We start from the raw sequence: 22,348 nt of genomic DNA on the forward strand, positions 1-22,348 counted from the left end.
AGTAGTGATCATGTCGGAAAATCCGAAACCCGAATCCCATCGGAACCCACCGCCTAAATCAATCCCAGAAATCGGAAACAACAGGACTTTCGATTTTTCGGGCCATCAAAAGCTCCGTTACCCGAACCCACCCGACCTATCAAACCCGGACCCTTCTACACTCAGAGATCAATGGAGGTATGCCATCAGGCAGTACAGTCGATGGTACTCCCACGCCTGGGGAACTGCAATTCTTGCTGGGGTTTCGTTTTTTGCCCTCGGTTGGGTCATCAAAGGCTGTAATCCCCTTCCCTCTTTCAACTCCGACTCAAAAAAATGACCACCCAAAGTGATCTTCCGACCTTCATCAGTCTTCTGGAAAGTTCTTGGTTGCTTTTTATTCTGTGGGTTTATTTTGGGTTTTTGAGTGGATAACTGCAGCGCTTGAATTAGGTTTCCTTTTGTAGTCTTGATTCTACTACTAGTTTGTTTGAGCTTTGAATGTGATTTGATATGTTGGATACTGGGTTTTGTAATATATTATTTGAATTGGAATTACAAGTTAAAACCTGGTTACAAGGTTTATTTTTATTTCAGATATTCCCACTTTTGCTATTAATGGTTATTGGAACTATAATGCCCGGAAAGTGTTCGACATAATGCTTAAAAGAAACAACAAAAGCCCTAAAGACATAATAGTCTGGCAATGGTTTTTGCTATAGCCATATTACAACACAGCATAACCACAGCAGATTCTAGAAATCCACCTCACCATACTTGATCAGGCAATGCTTTCGGCTGACCAAGTGTGACCAAGCTATCTCAAAATTTGTTTCCAGTCTTTCTGATAGTACTGTATGCTAATATGCTTTATTTCATAATTCATGATATCCACCTAAATTTGGGTTGTAGAACAATTGGTCAAGAGCAGAATCAGGAGTGGTGTTGTAAAACATGCTGATTTAGCTCAAAGGGCGTCATTTTTACTGCCGTCTGGCCCTAACTTTAGTTGTTTTTTCATCTGAATTTTGCCCATCTGTTTCTTTATAGACACTGAATATCTTTGTTTTTACACTTTGATCCAGAGTGAACTTTTTGAGAGGCCATTTTGTTCAATAAGAAAAACCACTGAAACCAGAAGAGATTATGGTGTCCTTTTGAGCTACAAAGTGTGACTGGATATTGATGAAAAATGGAGTCTTTAGATTTTGTGTTGTTTTTTTAGGTCATTTGTTCACTGATGATCTATCCTGTTATAGATTGTGGTGTAAATTTTCTTTTAGGCATATTTGTTACAGTCTCCAAAGTTTGCTATCTATTTGGATTTTGAACTTGGATGCAAGCGTTGGATATGGAGGGCTATATCTTGTTTTTATACCCGAATATATGCGATGAGTATCGAACAAGTATTTTAAGAGAGAGAGGATGGTTCACAAGCTCAAAGCATATCTTTCATTTTGGCATATCATCAAAAGCAACAGTTACGATGGGTTTATCACTTAAAGCATTGTGTGAAATTGACAAATGAAAACATAGACATGAACAACGGGCATAAATTTTTCAAAGCCCGCGGTTAAGACGAGCAACATCCGGCTTTTTTCATGGCCGACACATCGTCGTTCGATCTAACATTGATCGTTTGGCCTTTCGGCAAAGCTGCCGAGTTGTCTCCAACTTCAAGAGCGTTCCTCTTAGCAAGATGATACATCTGGGTCAGCACTTCGGCGAACGCATTCTCAACATTGCGAGACTCGAGTGCAGATGTTTCCATGAAATAAATGTTCTCATTCTCAGCAAAAGCCTTGCCGTCCTCTGTCCGAACCGCTCGCAAGTGGCGCAAGTCCGACTTGTTTCCGACCAACATAATCACAATGTTGCCATCGGTGTGTTCTCTGAGTTCCTTCAACCACCTTTCTATGCTTTCAAATGTAAAATTACGGGTAACGTCGTAGACTAGTAAAGCACCAAGAGCCCCACGGTAATATGCACTGGTTATTGCACGATACCTACACCAAAAGGAAGAAGATAGATTAGAAAAAAACACCATTAATCCCCTATTTTGCAGGGAGAAAACACCAAAGAAAATCACCCGATTCCCCAAATGAAGCAACAACAAAAGAAACCCAGATCAAAATCTTCTCTAATAAATGAATAGAAAAAGGAATACCTTTCTTGGCCAGCAGTGTCCCAAATCTGAGCTTTAACAACCTTATTATCGACATGAATATTGCGAGTTGCAAACTCAACTCCAATGGTAGGCTTAGAGTCGAGACTGAACTCGTTTTTTGTAAATCTAGTCAAAAGGTTGGATTTCCCAACACCAGAATCCCCGATTAACACCAGTTTAAACAAGTAATCATATTCTTCATCAGCTCTGTAATATCCCATTTCTCTTCTCTCTCTCTCTCTCTCTCTCGCCTCTTTCTCCTCTTGTTCCTGTTCCCTGTTTTTGTGTTCTCCGATGCTGTCTTCAATCGACAAACAAAAGTATATTTAAAAAGAAACACAAAAACAAAACAAAACAAGAAAGGGAAGAAAGAAACGCCCTTTGTTTTTGTTTCGATTGTTTTCGCTTGTTATTTGGGTAAATTACTTGTAAAAGCTGGCATTTTTTTTTGGGATTCTGGGTTTTGGAAAACCCTGAAGAACGAGAGATACAGCTAAACGCTTGAGGCCAATGGCTAATATTAGAACAGCTGGGGTGAGTTTCCACTTTTCCCGTGATTTTGGAGGCCAAAAAGGTTCGTTTTGTTTGGTAACAATGCCGTGTGATTTTATTTTATATATATATATATATATTACCTCCATTCAGGGTTAAATTCTTAAACTTGATGAACAGCCAATATAATCGGATATAATCTCTGAGAATATATTTAAAAAAATAGTATATGCAATGATCCCTTAACCTATGCGTGTTAGTTAAAATTTCAATTCCTTTTAACCGATTAGTTTTATTCAATAAATTAGATTAATTATTAAATATTAACTCAAATTCCAATTAAAAATCAAATTAGATCTCATTATAATTTTAGGGTTTGAATAATACTTAATAATTAAACCAAGTATTTATCTCTATAAAGAGATTGTATGTTCTAGCTTTTAAAATTATGATATAGAATTATAAATTATTTTAGAGTGATATACAGTTGTTTTAGTATACATATCGTGTTTTGGGATAAATGAGATATCGTATATAGTGAATTATATATCAACACTAAGGGTGTGCAAAATTATCCGACTCGGTTGACCCGACCCGGATCTAAAAAAACCGGGTAATTCTCTAAAAAAAATTACCCGGCCGGGTCGGGTACCCGGCCCTACATTTCCCGGGTCGGGCCCGGTCACAAAATCTAGTTTTTCCAGGTACCCGATTACCCGTGTACCCGGTTAGTTTTTATTTTTTATATATAATTATATAAAATATAATGAATTATTTATATTATGTATTATTATATTTTGTATTTTGAACTTTTAAATTTTATGTTCGGATATTAGAGTATGCAATTCGAAATTTCGAACATTTAAATTTGTGTATATATTTTTTTAAATTAATAATTTGAAAATAAAACATTAAAAACTGGGTATCGGGTACCCGATTACCGGATACCCGTAACATCCGGGTCGGGATACGGGTCGAGAAATCGTCGACCCGAAAATTTCGGATACCCGGAAATCGGGTACCCGGATTTGCACGCCCCTAATCAACACTGCCTGTATTAAAAGTAAAAAATAATGGCAGCTTAAATTGTCAAATTAAGCTACAACTTTCGGGGGTTCAAAGTTGGTAGGAGAAATTGTTGAAAATTGACAATGGTAAAATTACATATTTAATTTATGTACTTTAAGGTATTTATAAGATTAGTCCTTAAGCTTTAACTATAAATACCCTAACCCATTTAACTTCAAAATCATCTCAAATCATTCTGGCTTTCTCCCAATACTAGATAATTTAGAGAGTTTTTTGAGAATTGTTTTCTCTTTTTTATCAAGAGAGAATTGTTGTTGTTTTTCTCATTGTTAGATTGAGAGAAATTGTAATTCCTATTTTCTCATAGTGAAATTCTTTTACCGTTGCCCGTGGTTTTTAACCTAAATTATTTAAGGGGTTTCCACGTAAAATTTGTGTCTTCTTTATATTTATTTTCTCAAATTATCAGTTACGATTTTGCTCTATCCGATAACCGTATTCCGCAACAGTCTTCTGTATAGTACACTGCACATAAAACTTGTAATAAAAATTATTACTGAGAAAATTACAAAGAACGTCCGTCACTTGAAAAAGATGATCACAAACTTTTAATCGATATATATCCTTCGTGTATATAAATTCATATGGAATTTATGTAAAAAAAAAATCAATGGTGAAATGGTATAGCAGATAATACTTGTTTCTGCAGACAGTTTTTGATCCATAATGCTGACTGATTGACAATTCAAAGCAAAAGACATGATCTTCTCTTGTGAGACTTTTTCTTTGGTTTTGGTGGCCTCAAAGCTACCTTTATTGCTGTATCGAACACAGCCTTCACGTTCTGAACAAATGGGAGAGTTGAGCCTTTCAAAGATTAGCAGATATTAGGAGATTGCTATTGAGATGGTTTTGGATTTTTGGAAATAGGGTACCTGCTGGGTTTTGGAGCTGCATTCAATGTAGGTAACTGCTCCTATCATCTTCTTTAGCTCCTCACCCTGCTCACCAGAGTTTCCAACATGTATTAGAGATTCGGATATGATTATGTGTCCGACACGACTATGTTTGATTTTCGAAAGCATACTTGAGATGTTGTTATTGCTGTTGCTCCTGGATGATCACTCAAGAACTGCTTTTCATCTCGCAAATCTGCATTTGGGTAGAATCAAATGTAGAACATATGGCTTATATTCGTGGATGGGAGAAATGGAGTCGTAATGGTGTTTGACAGTTCACTCATTCTAGCTTGGACAAATCGCATACGATGATTCTACGGAGGAGGTAGAGAGTAAATGATCTAAAGAAGATTATACAGAAGATTAACAATGAATGTGCAGTTTGAAGAAGAGATACAACAATATTAAATTTTCCTTGAAAACACAGAATGTGTTGATAAGAAAATGTTACCTAGTTTGGTTCCGACGAGCACAATTGGGACATGAGGAGTGTTAAAAGTTTCAAAGTTTGGCAACCAACTTTGGTAAATGTTTCTTTGAAAAATGTTTTTCAAAGTTTGGTAAAATTTTGGTAGATGTTTGTTGAAAATAGGAATGGGTAAATTCACTTTAGTCATTGCACTTTAGGGTATTTTCAAAGATTAGTCCCTAAGTTTCTACTATAAATACCCTTACCCATTTAGCTTCAAAATCATCCTAAAACATTTCTTTCTTCCTATACTAGAGAGCTTTCTTGTGAGTAGTGAGTGTTTTGTAAACACCTGTAAATTTTCTCTCTTAGTAAAAGATCTGCAGCAGCCCGGAGACGTAAGCACAATTGGCTGAACTCCGTTATCAATTTTCGGGTATTATTTTTCCGCTTTTATTTCGTATTCTCACTAATCTGGTTATAGGGAAATTACTTGTACTCGGTTTATTTTTCCCAACAACTGGTAATCAGAGCTTTTGGTTGTGAATTTTGTCAAATTTTCTGCGAGGTTACTATTCATTACTATTCACATGAATAGTGAATTTTGTGAATAGTAAAATTCAGTCGGCGATACGAGTTTGTCGACGGTGGTGTTCTAATACACGGTGATTCGCAAGAATTGTCAGAAACGATCCAAACGAAGCCAGATTCGAGTGGGAGCGATGGCTGCAGACGAAGGGAAGGTGAAAATTGAAAAGTTCGATGGTGCGGACTTTGGCTTTTGGAAGATGCAGATTGAAGATTTTTTGTACCAGAAAAATCTATATCAACCTCTCTCAGGAAAGCAACCAGAGGGCATGAAGGATGAAGATTGGGCTCTTCTCGACAGACAAGCCCTCGGAGTTATCCGACTGACGTTATCCCGCAATGTTGCTTTTAATATAGCAAAGGAAAAGACCACGGCGGGTCTTATGGCGGCTCTCTCCAGTATGTACGAGAAGCCATCGGCCTCAAACAAAGTTCATTTGATGAGGCGGTTATTCAATTTACGGATGGCGGAAGGGGCATCGGTGGCACAACACCTAAATGAACTCAACACAATCACAACCCAGTTGAGTTCAGTGGAAATTGAGTTCGATGATGAAGTTCGAGCTTTAATTCTCTTATCATTTCTACCAGACAGTTGGAATGCTACTGTTACAGCAGTCAGCAGTTCGTCGGGAAACAGCAAATTAAAATTCGACGATGTTCGGGATCTGGTATTGAGTGAAGAAATTCGACGAAGAAAATCGGGTGAAGCATCAACCTCCTCAGCCTTACACACGGAGTCTAGAGGGAGAACTTCAGAAAGATTTTCAAATCGTGGCAGATCAAAATCTAGAAGGGGCAAATCAAGAACAGGAAATAAAGATTTTACCTGTTATAATTGCGGCAAGAAGGGTCACTTCAAAAGAGATTGCCGAGCACTGAAGAAAGATACCGGTGCACAGGAATCTGCTAACGTGACAGAGGAGACAGGTGATGCCATGATTCTAAGCGTCAACAGTCCGATTGAATCATGGATCTTCGATTCAGGGGCATCTTTCCACTCCACCCCATACCAAGAAATCATGGAGAATTATGTCAGTGGTGATTTTGGGAAGGTTCATCTTGCTGATGATGAAACCTTAAAGATCGTCGAAAAAGGAGACATCCGATTAAAGTTGCCAAACCAGACCACCTGGAAGCTGACAGGAGTGAGACATATTCCTGGCCTCAAAAGAAATCTGATTTCTGTTGGACAGCTTGATGGAGAAGGATATAGCACAACATTTTCAGGATGTGAATGGAAGATTACCAAAGGAGCACTCGTCATTGCTCGTGGTAAGAAGACTGGTACTCTCTATGTAACCTCAAATTTAGAGAATATCATTGCAGTAGCAGATGCTGATGGAAAATCAAACCTATGGCACCAAAGGCTTGGCCATATGAGCGAGAAAGGAATGAAGATACTTCTGTCAAAAGGGAAGCTGCCGGATCTAAAGAATGTAGATGTCGGACTATGCGAGGATTGCATCTTTGGCAAACAAAAGAAAGTCAGTTTTGCAAAGATTGGCAAGACACCCAAGGCAGAAAGGTTAGAGTTGGTTCATACTGATGTATGGGGACCATCCCCAGTTCCATCTCTTGCGGGCTCACTATATTATGTCACCTTCATCGATGATTCAACAAGGAAGGTGTGGGTTTATTTTCTGAAGAAGAAATCAGAAGTCTTTGATACCTTCAGAAAATGGAAGGCCATGGTAGAAAATGAGACTGGTTTGAAAGTCAAGCGGTTGAGGTCTGATAATGGAGGAGAATACAGAGACAGTAGATTCAGAGATTTCTGCGCAAACAAAGGGATCAAGATGGAGACAACAGTTCCCATAACACCGCAGCAGAATGGCGTAGCAGAGCGCATGAACAGAACTCTGAATGAACGTGCCAGAAGCATGAGGATACATGCTGGATTGCCCAAATTTCTATGAGCTGAAGCTATCAACACTGCAGCTTACTTGATCAACCGTGGGCCCTCAGTTCCTTTGGATGGCGGAATACCAGAGGAAGCTTGGAGCAAGAAAGAAATAAACCTTTCATACTTAAGAGTGTTTGGTTGTATTTCTTATGTACACATAAACTCTGCTGAAAGAAGTAAACTTGATGCCAAGTCCAACAAATGTGTCTTTGTTGGTTACGGTGGTGATGAGTTCGGTTACCGGTTTTGGGACTACGAAAATCGAAAGATCATCAGAAGCAGAGACGTCATTTTGAATGAAAATGTGATGTACAAAGATAGGTCAACCGCAGAATCAAGTAATACCGAAGCTGAAACAAAGGAATTTGCTGAGTTCGAGGAGATTTCTGGAAATGATGTTCAGATCAATCCTGAAGCAGTTCAAGAAGAACCAGGCACACCAGAACTGAGACGCTCCTCCAGAATTCCTAAACCAACCCAACGGTATTCTCCTTCTTTACACTACTTGTTGCTGACTGACAATGGTGAACCAGAGTGCTATGATGAAGCAATGCAAGTGGAGGATTCAGTCAAGTGGGAGTCTTCCATGAAAGATGAGATGGACTCGCTTATGTCAAATCAGACATGGGAATTAGCTGAATTACCACCAGGCAAGAAAGCGCTCCACAACAAGTGGATTTACAGGATCAAAGAAGAGCACGATGGGAGCAAACGCTACAAAGCAAGATTGGTTGTCAAAGGCTTTCAGCAAAAAGAATGTATTGACTACAATGAAATTTTCTCTCCAGTCGTAAAATTGTCTACAATCAGACTGGTGTTGAAAATTGTAGCTGCAGAGAATTTACATCTTGAGCAGTTAGATGTAAAGACAGCTTTCCTTCATGGTGATTTGGAGGAAGAAATCTATATGAGGCAGCCAGAAGGCTTCATAGAGGCAGACAAGAAAAACCTGGTATGCAGGTTGAAGAAGAGCTTGTATGGTTTAAAACAAGCTCCTAGACAGTGGTACAAGAAGTTCGATAGCTTCATGAGTAGCAGTGGTTTTATCAGATGCCAAGCAGATCATTGTTGCTACATCAAGAGGTTCGACAACAACTTCATTATTTTATTATTGCACGTTGATGACATGCTCGTTGCAGGCTCAGACATGCAAGAGATTATACACTTGAAGCAAAAATTGTCGAAGCAGCTATGAAGGATCTGGGCGCTGCAAAGCAGATTCTTGGGATGAGGATCAAGAGAGACACAAAGTCGGGGACTTTGATGTTATCACAGGCTGAGTACATCAACAAAGTTGGATACGATGACAGTTCACTCATTCTAGCTTGGACAAATCGCATACGATGATTCTACGGAGGAGGTAGAGAGTAAATGATCTAAAGAAGATTATACAAACGATTAACAATGAATGTGCAGTTTGAAGAGGAGATACAACAATATTAAATTTTCCTTGAAAACACAGAATGTGTTGATAAGAAAATGTTACCTAGTTTGGTTCCGACGAGCACAATTGGGACATGAGGAGCATAATGTCAAGAATCCGGTCGGCATGTCAAATGGAACATTAAGAAAAGCTGTAAGAAGACAGGTAGCAGACTTACCTTTTTGTGGATATTTTCATAGCCGGCCTTGCTAATCAGGGAAAACTCCAGCAGAAACACATTGGCTCCCCTGTAACTCAGAGGTCTTAGCCTGTTGTAATCTTCCTGCCCTGCAATTCACAAAACTCATTCCACACCATTGATAAAGCTGTGAATTCAACAACTCGCCGGCAGTGTCCTACAACCCGAGTTTCACCGTGCTGCCGTCCACCACCACATTGACACTAAAGTTGTCAAAAACCGTCGGAACATAATCCTAAACTAAAAGAAAAAAAGCCATTGCTTATCAGTTATCACTCCATCACATGCATGAAAAATATTAAACGATCTACCATCATTATTTACCGTGGGAAAAGTGTTGCTGGTATAGGAAATGAGCATGCAAGTCTTTCCCACCGCTCCGTCGCCAACGGTGACACACTTGATGAACCTTGCAGTGTTCATTTTTCTGTGCTGCTTTCAATGGTGGAGGATGAAAAAAAGGAGAGGGGAGGGGTTTTAACAAGGTGGTACAATCCGATCGTCCAACTTCAAAGCGGAATGATTGAAGGGCGGGGGGTTATATTGTCTCGAGTGCAAGGATATGGCTACAAAAATAGGTGAGTAAAGTAGGTTTGGTGCCGGCGTTTGTTGGTTTAAGTGTTGGGCAAGGAAGAGATCATTGGGACTAATGATGATTATAATTTTATAAAAATGCAAGTTGCTTTAGGGTTTGTTTAGTGGACCTGTAATTCACTTTACTGGAGACAGCATGATTATATGATAATCCGAAAATTAATCAAATTACGGTATGAAATATGAAGTAATACGAAAATAAATATGAATATGATTTTTAAAAATAATTAATTAAAATCATTTGAATTTATTGAGTGATTTCAATTGTTAAAAAGAAGACAATAAACTCTCCAAATAATCACTCCCCAAATCCTGAAACTCAAACACATCCTCTTCACCAGTCGCCGGTCTCTTTCGTTTAGGCTCTTCGATCTCACCGTTTTCCTCCCAGACTCTACCCTCCCTTTTTGGCTTATTTCCAACACCTTGATAAGCAGCACTCGACGAACAATGGTCCAATCGATCAGTGCCTTTTCTGTCGTCAATTCCCATAGCTCCATGAACCATCTCCAGTGGGAAGTTAAGGTATGCTTTGGGGCCTCGAATCCTCAAAGCAGCTTTGTCGTACGCCATGGCGGCTTCCTCGGCTGTTTCAAATGTTCCGAGCCACACCCGAGCTCTCTTCGACGAATCCCTTATCTCCGCCGCGTACTTTCCCCACGGCCTTCGTCTCACTCCCCGGAAGTATCTCGTGGCCGCCTTCTCTTTAACACCTCGGGTGCTTTTATCTTTGCTCGTTCCATGGTTACAGAACTGACCCGAAGGAATGATCCCATCGAGAAGACCCTCCCAGGCATCGGCTCCCATCGAAGAAACCTCTATTCCATCAAGGCATGGAAGTTCTTCCCAGGATTTAGACGTTGATTTTGTGGTTGCTTCTTCTCCACCGATGAAGTTCGCCCATACGTTCTCTAATATCAACTGATTATATGTTGCATGGAGACTGCTTTCCATAGCCATCTTAGTATCGATTTGATCTTCGAGTGTCCGATGATTTAGAAATATAAAGCTTTGAATACGCGTGGTTTGGATCTTTATCCCAAACCCATCATCTATGTCAAGTTCCAGCAAGAAACTTGTCATTGAATCAACCGACCTGCTGAATTCATGGACATGGATTGGAATTCAAACAATAAAGAATGAAGTGGATTTGTGTATTTTAAGGCTTTAATGTTGACTTATGTGGCTGCTCTAATCATTCGAAGGCTTAATTTAAGCATATAGTTTAATCTCTCTGTATTTGAACGCTTAAAACTAAAGAAAGTTGGAGTGTTATGCAAATACGGCGGTGATTCGATGAACCCAAGGAAGAAAACTTCACTAATTAATACGAGCAAGGACCGAGTCTTAATTCACTTTATATCCTTTGTTGTTGTAACAATTGAAAGGTTACCGATTCCGTGTGCTTGTCTTTAATTTATTTGATTTAAGATTTGAGGGTTATAGAAATTTATTGTTATTCTTTTAGGTCTCGAGTTAGAGCACTAGAAATATTGAAAGTGTGAAAATTTAATGTTAAATGATTGAGAGTTATCTTTGAACATATAATCAATAAAAAAAGTAACGAAGCAATTGTCAACATTATCGTTTTATGACAAATCGACTCTTGAACGTTATGTATTGTTGCCCCTATCATATAAAATTGATTTGACATGTTTTGAGTGTCGGGATGTCACTGTTAAACCATATTAAACCATGAATGATCAGTCGTTCATTTTGAAATATAAATTTAAACATTTAAAAAGTATCACGCCTCGAACTCATCAAGCGACTTCAGAAAAAAAGAAGAAGATTATTACTCTTTTCAGATGTTATAAGTTTAAATAATTGTATCTACAAGATATACGTATCGTCAACACGAATCCATCCGATCTTTCACGTTTCTTAACTAAAACCCTATAAAATTCCGTTAACGTGTGAACTCTGTAAGAAATTGAATGAAGAAATACCGTCCTCCAATGATGTTACCATCAACGTTTTTAGAACAAGATTGGTGATTGAACATATCATTTTGGCTTAATACACATTTTAGTGTCTAAATTATATTTTAAAATAAGATTTGGAGCCTAATTTTTTTTTGCTAATAATAGGTATTTAACGTTTTCTCCATTACACTTTTAAGTGTCTAAAATTTTCTCTGTTATACTTTTAGAAGTCTACCGCTATATTTTTTAATAATAAAAATATTATTTTTTTAAAAAGGGAAAAAAATTAAAAATCAAACCCCCATCCCCTTGTCGTCCCTCTCTCTCCCATCCTCACCTCCGACGGTGAAGGGCCACCACCTGTCGGGTTTTGTTCGGAGCATGATAAGGAATTCAACGGTGGCGGTCATGTAACGTACAGACGATTGTAGCTGTCAAAATCTTCGAAAAATAGTAATGAAAAACCTATAAATTCAACAACCCTTTGCGATATTTTTCACGACGATGGACGCAATTTCATGGTGGATAGGGGATTAGGTTTTGATCGCGATGGCGAGACGGTTTTGAGGGTGTCAACGGTGATAATCACGAACCGACAACGACCGATCGATGGTGGAAGATATAAAATTTGGGGTTTTTGGTTTTTAAAATTATAATATTAATTTTTTTTTAAATAAAATAATTTTAGAAATTTTATATGCATGACATGTGTCATGTAACACTAAATTTAATGCTCATTACAGTTCAGACACATAAAATTATAACGTTGAAAATAATAAACCCTATTATTAAAAAAAATTTCTTTAAACACCAAATCATATTTTGAAATATAATTTGAGCATTAAAAAGTGTATTAAGCCTATTATTTAATTCAGTACAAAATCAATCAATCTATTGTTGTTTGATAGTCAATATATTTTTAAGGATAAAAAATTGTGGGTTTGTAACAGAAGTCCAGAGATATTGGTTGAATTAACATTAAATATAAAAATTTTGGGTAAACTGCATTTTTAGTCATGAAAGTTTTCGGAAACTTTCATTTTAGTTACTAAATATTTAAAACTTACATTACAATCATTAAAATTTTAATTTACTTTTATTACATTCACTGTCTTTTTGTTGATATGGAGTCTTCTTCCACCCAAACCCTAATTTTTCAAATTGAAAGTCATTGTAAAAGTTGATTTTTTTTATAAACGGAGCGATTGTCAATTAATCCTACAAAAAAGGCTTTATTTGGCCAAAAGATTAACATAGTTAGATTTCAAGTTGAAAAGATAGTTAATAGTTGTGGATTAAGAAGTTATAGATTTTAGTTTTTTTTAGAACATCATCTCCTTTCGCTATCGTTTTTGTCATTCTTCGATGGTTTTCTCTAATTGAAAAGACACGGCCTATTATATTTTTTCTTCTCTTTCTTTTTTTGGGTTCAAACTCATTGAAAAACTTTTTAATCTCCTCAAATTCAAAGTAAGTCTTCATCAAAACTAAAGTTAAAACTTTTTTTTTATGTTACACTATCAGATAAACTTAAAATCAAACTATATTAATATTTTGATTAAACGAATCATTTTTACAGTTGAGATTAATCAACGATTGTTTTGTTCATCAAAATTTTAGCCTTGGAAGTGGCTATAATTTGGAACCTTGGGTTCTTTTTTAAAAGAAAACTTTGACGTGCCACATTAGTATTTCTTAACGACAACTAATGATAATGACTATAATAAAAATAAATTAAAAGTTTGGTGGACAAAGTCAAAATGACTTAAAATTGTAAATGTAATTTACCCTAAAAGTTAAAAAGGAAATAAATGAATTAAGAGGTGTTCAAAGTTAAGTTAAAACTGATTTAACCGAAATTGAAATTTTTTCCTGTTAATTGTTCATTTAATTTTAGATTCGGTTGATTAGGTTAATGATTTTTTTAAACTTTAGTTATCGGTTAATACGGTTTGAAATCGGTTGGTTAGTTGAATTAACCAAAATTATTAAAAGTTTGATATATTATATATATTATTTATATAATAGTGTGCTTAAATTTTTATTTTAACCGAATTAATTAACTGAATTAGCCAAAAATATATAATATATAATATTTAATATATAATATATATTATTTATAAAATTTAGATTAATTATTTTCGAAAAAATTCGCTTTGATTGAACATCCCTGTTAACCTCTCTTCTCAGTAAAACAGGAAAGGGTCAATAATTCTGTTCCCTCGTAATACTAATTTGTACCATGCAAAACCAGGCTTCATGATCTTCTCACTTCTAAAGAGATTGCCTTCATTTTCTCCGCCATTTGTCAACGTTTTTCCTTCACCATCGAAGAGACTCTTGCCGTTAGCTCAGCAGCTGCGTCATTACAAGCCTCCATCTTCGTCCTGGGATGACAACGACGAGCGGACCATCGAGGAAACCGCCGACAAAGTTGTTTCACAAGTGGGTTTTCAAGAATCCTCTACCCGAGTCACTCAAAACTCGGATAAGTTCAGATCCAAAAGAGCTGCTGTGTTGGTCTGTCTCTTTGAAGGGGATGCTGGGGATTTGCGTGTCATATTGACCAAAAGGTCTTCCAGATTATCAAGTCATTCGGGTCAGTTTCGTTCTATTTGGTTTGGTTTAAGATTGGGAAGTTAATGGTTTGAATGAAATGTTTGGTTTTTGTTTGCTCGAATTGTTTACTCTCCTGGGATTGTGGATTGTGGATCAGCTTTTGATTGGTTGATGGGAAATTTTGAGGAATGAAAATTTTAAATTTCTTGGGAAGGGAATGATGATTTTACTAGAAAGTTAATGGACTCACACTGGATTGACTTGAAGTTATGTTTTTATTATATGCTAGGATCCAAATGTTAAAATTTGATTAACTTCATCATCCGGTCACTGTGGTGATTTTTTTTTAAAAATCCCTTGTTTGGTTAGTAAGAAAATTCAAGCCAAATAACAGAAAGTATTCTCTCAATAGCATTAGTTTTCTACATATAGAATGCTCACTGCATTACGTTTTCCTTTTTGGATGTTAGGAACCAACTAATGTTATTAAGGTGTGAAATCAAAATGAAGTTGAATCCTTGATTGAGTTAGAATCTGATGGTTTAGGGAAAGGGAAAGAAGAACAAATATATGCTGGATACCATTATATTTTGGTTTCCTAAGTTTGTGTGTTTCAGTTCACGTGATTTAGTTGCTTTAGGTTCACTTAAGTCAAGGAGTTTGCATGTATAAGATTGTGATTTGGTTTATCTTTCCTCTGTGTAACCACCAAAAGTGGACTTAATGGTGATTGACTTAGTGTCTTCGAGGCTTTGTTGCAGGGGAAGTTTCATTGCCTGGTGGGAAATCAGATGTGGGGGACAAAGATGATGGTGATACAGCTACTAGGGAGGCTAAAGAAGAGATTGGGTTGGACCCTTCCCTTGTGAATGTGATAACTGTTCTTGAACCATTTCTGTCTAAGGTATTGAAATATTTCTTGGCTTTTCCAGTATCTCCATCAACCATTCATCTGCTTGGTGAACGGCATTAGTTTGATTTGAATCAGTTCTCATTTGGATGATCATGACGTTTTCTTTTATACTTATCAATAATAATATTTGTTGAAAGTTTAGGATGTCTGTGTCTAAAACTCAGCATTCAAAACTTAGCATAAAAACGAAGAAGAATCTACTATGTAATGAGAGATAGACTGTTAAGCGTGCAGCAAATTTATTGACCTAAGTTTGTTTCACCAAATACAAAATCTTGAGCAAGCGATTATATTCGAAAACTTTTCGTTCTAAATGCATGTCTGTACCTCTCCATCACCTAAACTTTTATGAGTTACCCTTTAACTCCACCTTTATCTGTAAAATGTGAAAATCATGATTATTTTTGGCAAGGGGTGACATGGGATGGGGATGATTTGCCCTAACTCGATAAAACTTACAGAAAAAAATCTTGGAAGATAGTGAAATCTGGGATAATGGAATAAAGAAAGGATTGATTTAGTTTATATAAGCTACCTACCTGTTCCAAGCATGATTTTATCATGGGCAATTTAATAGCTCTTATCATTATCAAGTAATTGTAATTGCTCTTCCAACCTGAGTTGTATAAGCCTACTGGGAACTATCAAAATGTGAGTTTGACTGTTGTTGGTTCTTTCTATGAATGATATGAAATGATCTAAATTTTCCATGTGAAGCAATTGACAAAGAAATGCCTTTGTGGTCCCTAAATTGGATTCATAATCTTTAAGCATAGATACTTTGTTTTTTTTTTTCCTTCAAAAAGAACGTTGTACTTGTATGTTTGTTGTTTTGGATTATTGTGTCTTTGTATCATAGTAGATGCTCTGTTGATGGATGATAAATTAATGATAACTGCATGCCTTTGATCCAAAAGATCCTTTACTTCTGGTTCTGTTTCACCATTAAATGTTGAATATGTTTCGGCTTTGATAATCGTTCCTGTTGCACATTCTTCTTTGGCTTTTTGCTTAGTTACAAATAATTGGTTTTCCGTGCAGCATCTTTTAAGAGTAGTTCCTGTTATTGGCATTCTTCATGACAGAAAGGCATTTAAGCCTACTCCGAATCCTGCAGAAGTCGATGTGGTATTCGATGCTCCACTCGAAATGTTCATTAAGGTTCCTCTGTTCAACTCCGACTCGTATACATGTTTTTACTTTTTTTAGGAAAAACACACGTGTATGATTTGCTCTGTTCAGGACGAAAATCGACGTGTGGAAGAGCGAGAATGGATGGGAGAGAAGTATCTTCTTCACTTCTTCGATTACGAAATTAAGAATAAGAGGTATTTAATATGGGGTTTAACTGCTGGTATTTTGATTAGAGCTGCTTCGGTGGTCTACCGGCGACCACCAGCTTTCCTAGAACAGAGTCCCAAGTTCAAGTTTCCTGGATTTGTGGACAAATAAACAACTTTGCATTGCAGAAAACAATTCTAAATAAGATTTGTTCATTCATGTCAATCTTATCATCTCTTTGTTTTACTCTTCACACAACTAAATCAAATACTAATTGATTATCAGATGAGCCATTGAAGAAGCAATTCATTATTAGCCAAATTCGCCACAAAGAAAAACAAAGACAAAGCTCAATGCTATCAGATTCAGGAAACAGCTCAAAGTTAACTAAATTCTTTCTGGCTAAATTTCTCCATCTCAAGCCTAAAATCAGCCATGGCAGTCTCACGCAAGCTTACCAACACTTTAAACCCTTTGTTCCTCCCCATATTATTCGACGAAGCGTAAGGCAGGAAGAAACATGGCTCCATACTCCCAAGGAAATTGGTTGAGAGTGGCAACACCGCTATCGGACCTCCCCAACCGAAATCCACAGCTGAATGGCCTAAATGTCTCCAATCAGTGAAACCACTCACCCCTTTTCCGGCAGTGATGCCATCTTCGTAGTGCAGTTCTTGTAAGTCGATGAAAGAACGCACAAACTCGTCACTAGCATTGCTTTTGCTCTTCTTTATTAGCTCAGCCATTTTCCACAAAGGCTGCTCGATTAGGTCCTTAGCACGGACCTTGGCATACATTGCGACGCAGCCGTTGCCCCAATAGCCGGCAGGCAATGCTGGCTTTACCACTTTGCGGATGTTCATCAAATATGAAAACTTCACGATCTCATCACCTTGAATCTTCGAGGCTTTCACCCTGTTTAAGCATCAACAATGAAAACCCATTTAAGCGAAAAAATATGTGAAAATTAGAAAACTTACTTGGCTCGCCAAATATAAGCACCCAAGATTTCAAACGTGGTTAAACCCAGGCCACTTTGTTCAGAAAGCAAAGCCTTGAGCTGGTCCAAGCATTCATCTTCCACATAAAAACATTCCTTCACAACATTTCCGATATCCTGTCTGTAAGGATAGAAACCTTTACCTAAGCTTAGAAATTCACGAACCGGTGCTTCAATTTTCGGTGGGTTCCTCGGACCCAACAGGTTGGGTCGGTCCCAAACCGGCTGAAACTTCACCTGGTTCACCCCACGAGCTATATCCGCTGCCATACAGAAAAACTGGGTGGCACCAAGTCCATCACAGAGAGAATTATGTATGGCCGCCCCAAGAATAAAGCCACCGCATTTGAACACCGTTAGCTGTAAAGTACAAGGATTGATCATCGTTTCTTCCAGGCTCGGGTCGGGAACGAACTGCTCGATCGAATTCATGTCGGGATCCTCGAGGTAATTTACAGACTCTAATGTACAGTCTACGGTGGCTTTGACAAGCGGTAGGCTTTGATCCACCCCACAGAAAAGCTCATACCTACCGTTGGAGGCACGGCGGAGGGATCCTGCCAGAGGGTAATAGTGGTGGAGAGCGGCGGAGATGGCGGAGGGGATGACCTGGAAAGGGTCGCGATCGGTGGTGGCGCTGGTGTTGGTGTAAACTCGCAGGTAACGGAAGGTGACGTTGAGGGAGTGATCATTGTCTAGGTGAGAGAGAGCGAGGGTGTGGTCCTCGGTGAACGGTGCGGCGGAGGGGCGGATGAGAGCGGTTTCTAGGACTTGCACCTTCATTTTTCTGGCGGGTTTGGGGTTGGTGGTGGCGTTCAAAACGGCGGGATTCGTCAAAAACGTGGGAGAATGGCGTTGCCACAAGGATCAAAGACACCTTTAAACTAGTTACGGTAGAGGTAGAATGTTATAATATCATCCTGGTTCAGTGTCCCTTCTTTGAATTTTGACTTTGGGATCTGGCGTGCGGGTAACTAGAGAATTAAGAATACAGTTCTCATTATTTGGGGCGAGTAACTTGTACTTTGCGGCATGGGTCATCGACGATTGAAAAATTAAATTTATTGATCTGAAATTGAAATTAAATTGATAAAAAAAATTATAAATAATAAAGATTAAATATATAAATATATTAATTTTAATTGTTAAGTTAAATTTTCATCAAATATTTTTGGCTTAATGCCCAAATAAGTGCTCAAACTATATCTTCTGTGTTAAACAAGCACCTACATTTTATTGCCCATACGAGTGTCTAACGTTATAAATGTTAGCACTTTAGATGTTTGGGCCGTCAATGACGTTAGTTCTTCCCGTTAAGTGACACGTGTCATAACTTAGTAATTTTTGAAAATTTATTTTTTTAAAATATTAAAAATATTATTATATTTATTAAAAAACCCTAACTTTTCTTATATTATAAAACAACCTAAAAATCCCATATCCTAACCTTAATCATCCATCCCCGCCCTCTTCGGCCACGGCCACTGCCGTCGACATAGTCATTGCCATTATCCTAGTTATATGCCGACGTAGTTACTGCCGATTCACCATCAGAATCGCATATCGCGTGGGATTGTAATTTTCATCATAGGGTTCACGGGATTTCAAATGTTGATTTGTCCTGACCAATCACGATTTCATAGGGGTTTTGATTGTTGGGGTGAGGGGAGGTCGGGTGGAGCTTATTCGACGGCAAAGGACAGCGATTAGTGTGGTTTAGGGGTTGACATAAAGGTTTTCAAAGTTTAGGGGTTATTTTGAAATTTATGTATTTTTTAAATATATAATTTTATTTTTTTAATTCTATATAAAAAATTTTAAAATTACCATGTTGTGACATATGTCACTTAACGGGGAAAACTAACGCCGTTGATGGCCCAGACACCTAAAGTGTTAATGTTTGTAATGTTAGGTACCCGAATGAGCTAAAAAAATGTAGGCACTTATTTGTGAAAAAGGTATAGTTTGGGCACTTATTTGAATATTAAGCCAATACTTTTTTTATAGAAAAAAAATCATCAAATATTAATGATAGGTGATTTGATTAATCTGTATTGTTTAAATAATTAAACGTTATGATTGATAAATTAAAAAAAATAATAATAATCAAACTAAAATCTTCCTATAATTAAATGGTTATATGTGTAATATACTTAAAAAATAATTTAAGAGATAATAATTAAGAGGAGTATATAAAAATGTAATTATATTTTTATTAGTCTGGAACGATTATAACATAATAAATATTCAAATAACTTTCAATCATTTGATAACGAATGCTCAAACACCTTATAGATATCAAGCTGAGAATCTCTAAAAATAACAATTATCCCTTAACTACTAAGATCGTTTGATTTGTTCTGCAACTATATCTTTTAAATTTACATATATATTATATTCGATGTATATTATTCCGATATATATTACTTTTCCATTACCTTTTTGACAATGAAAAACAAAGTGAAAAGGGAGCTTTGTGGGAGAAACCATGCACACTGCCAAATCCCACGATGGTCACCACTTTCCCTTTGCAAATATTGATAGGGGTCCCAAAGTAATTAAAATTGTGAATGGATGTGCTTTTCTATTCAATGGCCGGCTGAATGTAGCTTTCGAATTCGGTCAATTTGGAGCAAGAAAGCAAATGCTCGGGGTAGGTGTACCTGTCCCCGCACAGCCTCTATCTTCTATGAGAAAAGTCCTTTGAAAAAGTTAACGTGCTGCTAAGCGCAGATGGTAATTGTGGGGATGCCGGTTTAGGGTTAGCCGATGGAATTATTGCTATGTGTCGCAACCGTCTTTCGGTTGTGCCCCGGAATTGGGCTTCGACTTGAAAAATATGGATTGGAGTCGCCACCGATCATTTATTTAAAAATAAATGGGTTGATCGGATACCCTATTTCATACCTGATCTGCGTCTTACCAGAAATATGTCGGGCTCGGGAGTCGGTTACGGTCAAGGAAGGATTAGCACCCTTGAACCGCCCTTTCGGTACTACGTAATTTCCAGTTGTCTTAATTAAGAAAAATAACAAGTTAAATTAAAAGGTAAAGTTTCGATCCTAATTACTTACCCTTGATTGATTTGAAAATATCCTTTAAAAAAAAATCGAGAAATGTGTTAGATAAACCAAGTAAAGAAAACAAATAAGATATAAGGGAAAAATAAAATAAATAAGTAAGATAAGAAAAAAAATAGTAAAGTAATAATTATATATAGTAATATTTGAAAAAAAGGAAAAAATATAAATATATATATATATATATATATCAAAGTATTAATAAAATAAATAAGCTATATATATACACCAAATACTTAAAAATAGAAAAGCTACCCTCCCAATTCACCGAAAGTGGGAGGCTTTAGTAAGAAATAAGACAAAAAAATGTACCCTCTAAGTTAGTAATATATAATATAATGTTTAATAATAATAATGATAAAAACACAAGTTTTTTTTAAAAAAAATAAATGTATATAATAATGAATAAAAAAACGAAAATAATAAAAAATAATATAAATATAAATTTATAAGATATATTACATAAATAAAGAAATAATCAAATAAAAATAATTAAGAATATATATTTAATAATAGGTATATAGATAAACTATTAAAAATATAAAGATATATGACTAGATAAAGATAATTACAATATATATAGTAATATTAGACTATAAGTAAAATATTAAAGAAATATATATATATATATAATAATAAAATATAGTAAAAAAATAAATGAAAATAATTTAATATATATATATATATATATACATATAATATAATAACATGAATAATAAAAATAAATGAATAAAATATCCATATAATAAATAAATGGACTAATATAGATTTTTAAAAAGCTCTTCCCCTCCTTTAACCGAAAATCAAACCGGTTTTTAAAAAATAAGTCTCGGGTTAGATCTAGGTTCGAAACTTCGAAACCCCACCCATTTTGGTCATCGGCGCAACCCAAGTTTTGGGTTATTCAAACCAAATCTCAAGAACAATAACGTGCACATGCAAAAGAAATAAAAAAGAAAATGCTACCTTTTATTTCCTTTTCGAATCCTTTACAATAGCTTTGCCTTTGTATCTTCTCGTGCTTTCCTCTGTTTGTGTGTAAATCGTGTCTTACAATGGTGAGTTACAATGGCTATTTATAGTGCTTGTGGATCCTATCTTTAGGAGTTTAATCATAAATTCTATCATATTTTTTGAATCCTAGTAAAATTCTATCATATCTTTAGGAGTTTGAATCCTAAAATTCTATCCTATTTTTAGGAGTTTAAATCCTAGTAGGACGAAAAATGTGTGTTGATACTATGCTTCTCTAAGACTTGCTAACCCTCACCACTCAAAATGGGAAAACCGAGGCATGAAGATGCCAGGACGATGTTGGCGGAGACTTAAAAAAATGATTATAATTATGAATGTAAATTTGATTCTAATAGATCACATTAATTCTAATAGATCACATGAGACTATAAAAATCTAATACTGAGTTTATACATTTGTAACCATTCGAGGAGCAAGAGACTCACAATGAATCGTGGACGAAAATAATTTTTTTTTGAGAAAGAGTTTTGTATGATTAAATAACACAAACACAATACGGACATCATTTATAACCTCATTAAAAAAATCTCTCTAAACTAAGATGAAGGAAAAAGAGTACGAGAAATCGATGTCAATACAAAGATGAATCATTCACCACAAAATTCTCAACCACAATCTCACCAATTGAACCAAGACACACACTAAAGAATGAAACAGAGGCCTGCAATAGCACCATGTGTCCCGAATGCTTACAACCAACATACAGATCTTTAAAGTGCAACTCACACACTCACCCTGCTAGAGCACCAACCTACAACCAAAACAAGATGGGAGGAGCCATACGATCTTCATCTGTGCCCATGTCGCTTC

At 36.4% G+C, this 22,348-nt stretch overlaps 4 protein-coding genes and 1 pseudogene across 5 annotated transcripts; 1 reads left to right on the plus strand and 4 right to left on the minus strand.

The window, feature by feature from the left end:
• Positions 1-1,354: 1,354 nt before the first annotated feature.
• On the minus strand, positions 1,355-2,610 carry LOC120151663 (ras-related protein RABA1f-like). The gene is made up of 2 exons (XM_039164040.1): positions 2,147-2,610; positions 1,355-1,985 (listed from the first exon to the last, which is right to left on the minus strand). The coding sequence occupies exons 1-2, from the start codon at positions 2,365-2,367 to the stop codon at positions 1,553-1,555; spliced, it is 654 nt and encodes a 217-aa protein (XP_039019971.1). The 5' UTR covers positions 2,368-2,610; the 3' UTR covers positions 1,355-1,552.
• Positions 2,611-4,402: 1,792 nt separating this feature from the next.
• LOC120151664 lies at positions 4,403-9,574 on the minus strand (annotated as a pseudogene).
• Positions 9,575-10,012: 438 nt separating this feature from the next.
• On the minus strand, positions 10,013-10,711 carry LOC120151661 (ethylene-responsive transcription factor ERF091-like). Its single transcript, XM_039164038.1, has one exon. The coding sequence runs from the start codon at positions 10,703-10,705 to the stop codon at positions 10,013-10,015; it is 693 nt and encodes a 230-aa protein (XP_039019969.1). The 5' UTR covers positions 10,706-10,711.
• Positions 10,712-13,882: 3,171 nt separating this feature from the next.
• On the plus strand, positions 13,883-16,563 carry LOC120151662 (nudix hydrolase 15, mitochondrial-like). The gene is made up of 4 exons (XM_039164039.1): positions 13,883-14,269; positions 14,991-15,133; positions 16,184-16,332; positions 16,433-16,563. The coding sequence occupies exons 1-4, from the start codon at positions 13,930-13,932 to the stop codon at positions 16,476-16,478; spliced, it is 678 nt and encodes a 225-aa protein (XP_039019970.1). The 5' UTR covers positions 13,883-13,929; the 3' UTR covers positions 16,479-16,563.
• Positions 16,393-18,210, minus strand: LOC120151660 (spermidine sinapoyl-CoA acyltransferase-like). Of its 2 annotated transcripts, XM_039164037.1 has the most exons (3): positions 17,404-18,210; positions 16,882-17,338; positions 16,393-16,546 (listed from the first exon to the last, which is right to left on the minus strand). In XM_039164037.1, exons 1-3 carry the CDS (start codon positions 18,204-18,206, stop codon positions 16,487-16,489), a joined length of 1,320 nt encoding a protein of 439 aa, XP_039019968.1. In that variant the 5' UTR covers positions 18,207-18,210; the 3' UTR covers positions 16,393-16,486. The 2 variants fall into 2 exon arrangements, with proteins under 2 accessions (XP_039019968.1, XP_039019967.1); XM_039164036.1 differs by lacking the exon at positions 16,393-16,546 and having other exon boundaries at positions 16,733-17,338.
• Between the last annotated feature and the right edge of the window lie 4,138 nt (positions 18,211-22,348).

This window comes from Hibiscus syriacus, unplaced genomic scaffold (genome assembly GCF_006381635.1).
Source record: "Hibiscus syriacus cultivar Baekdansim isolate YM2019G1 unplaced genomic scaffold, ASM638163v2 tig00111064_pilon, whole genome shotgun sequence".
Classification (NCBI taxonomy): Eukaryota; Viridiplantae; Streptophyta; class Magnoliopsida; order Malvales; family Malvaceae; genus Hibiscus; species Hibiscus syriacus.

Bases quoted from the DNA above. Each gene is read 5' to 3' on its own strand.
- LOC120151660 (XM_039164036.1), bottom strand. From the start codon at position 18,206: ATGAAGGTGCAAGTCCTAGAAACCGCTCTCATCCGCCCCTCCGCCGCA. The intron at 17,339-17,403 runs GTAAGTTTTCTA...ATGCTTAAACAG, and splicing joins GCTTATATTTGGCGAGCCAA to GGTGAAAGCCTCGAAGATTC.
- LOC120151663 (XM_039164040.1), bottom strand. From the start codon at position 2,367: ATGGGATATTACAGAGCTGATGAAGAATATGATTACTTGTTTAAACTG. The intron at 1,986-2,146 runs GTATTCCTTTTT...CTTTTGGTGTAG, and splicing joins GACACTGCTGGCCAAGAAAG to GTATCGTGCAATAACCAGTG.
- LOC120151661 (XM_039164038.1), bottom strand. From the start codon at position 10,705: ATGGCTATGGAAAGCAGTCTCCATGCAACATATAATCAGTTGATATTA.
- LOC120151662 (XM_039164039.1), top strand. From the start codon at position 13,930: ATGATCTTCTCACTTCTAAAGAGATTGCCTTCATTTTCTCCGCCATTT. The intron at 14,270-14,990 runs GTCAGTTTCGTT...GCTTTGTTGCAG, and splicing joins CAGATTATCAAGTCATTCGG to GGGAAGTTTCATTGCCTGGT. The intron at 16,333-16,432 runs ATGTTTTTACTT...GGAGAGAAGTAT, and splicing joins TTCAACTCCGACTCGTATAC to CTTCTTCACTTCTTCGATTA.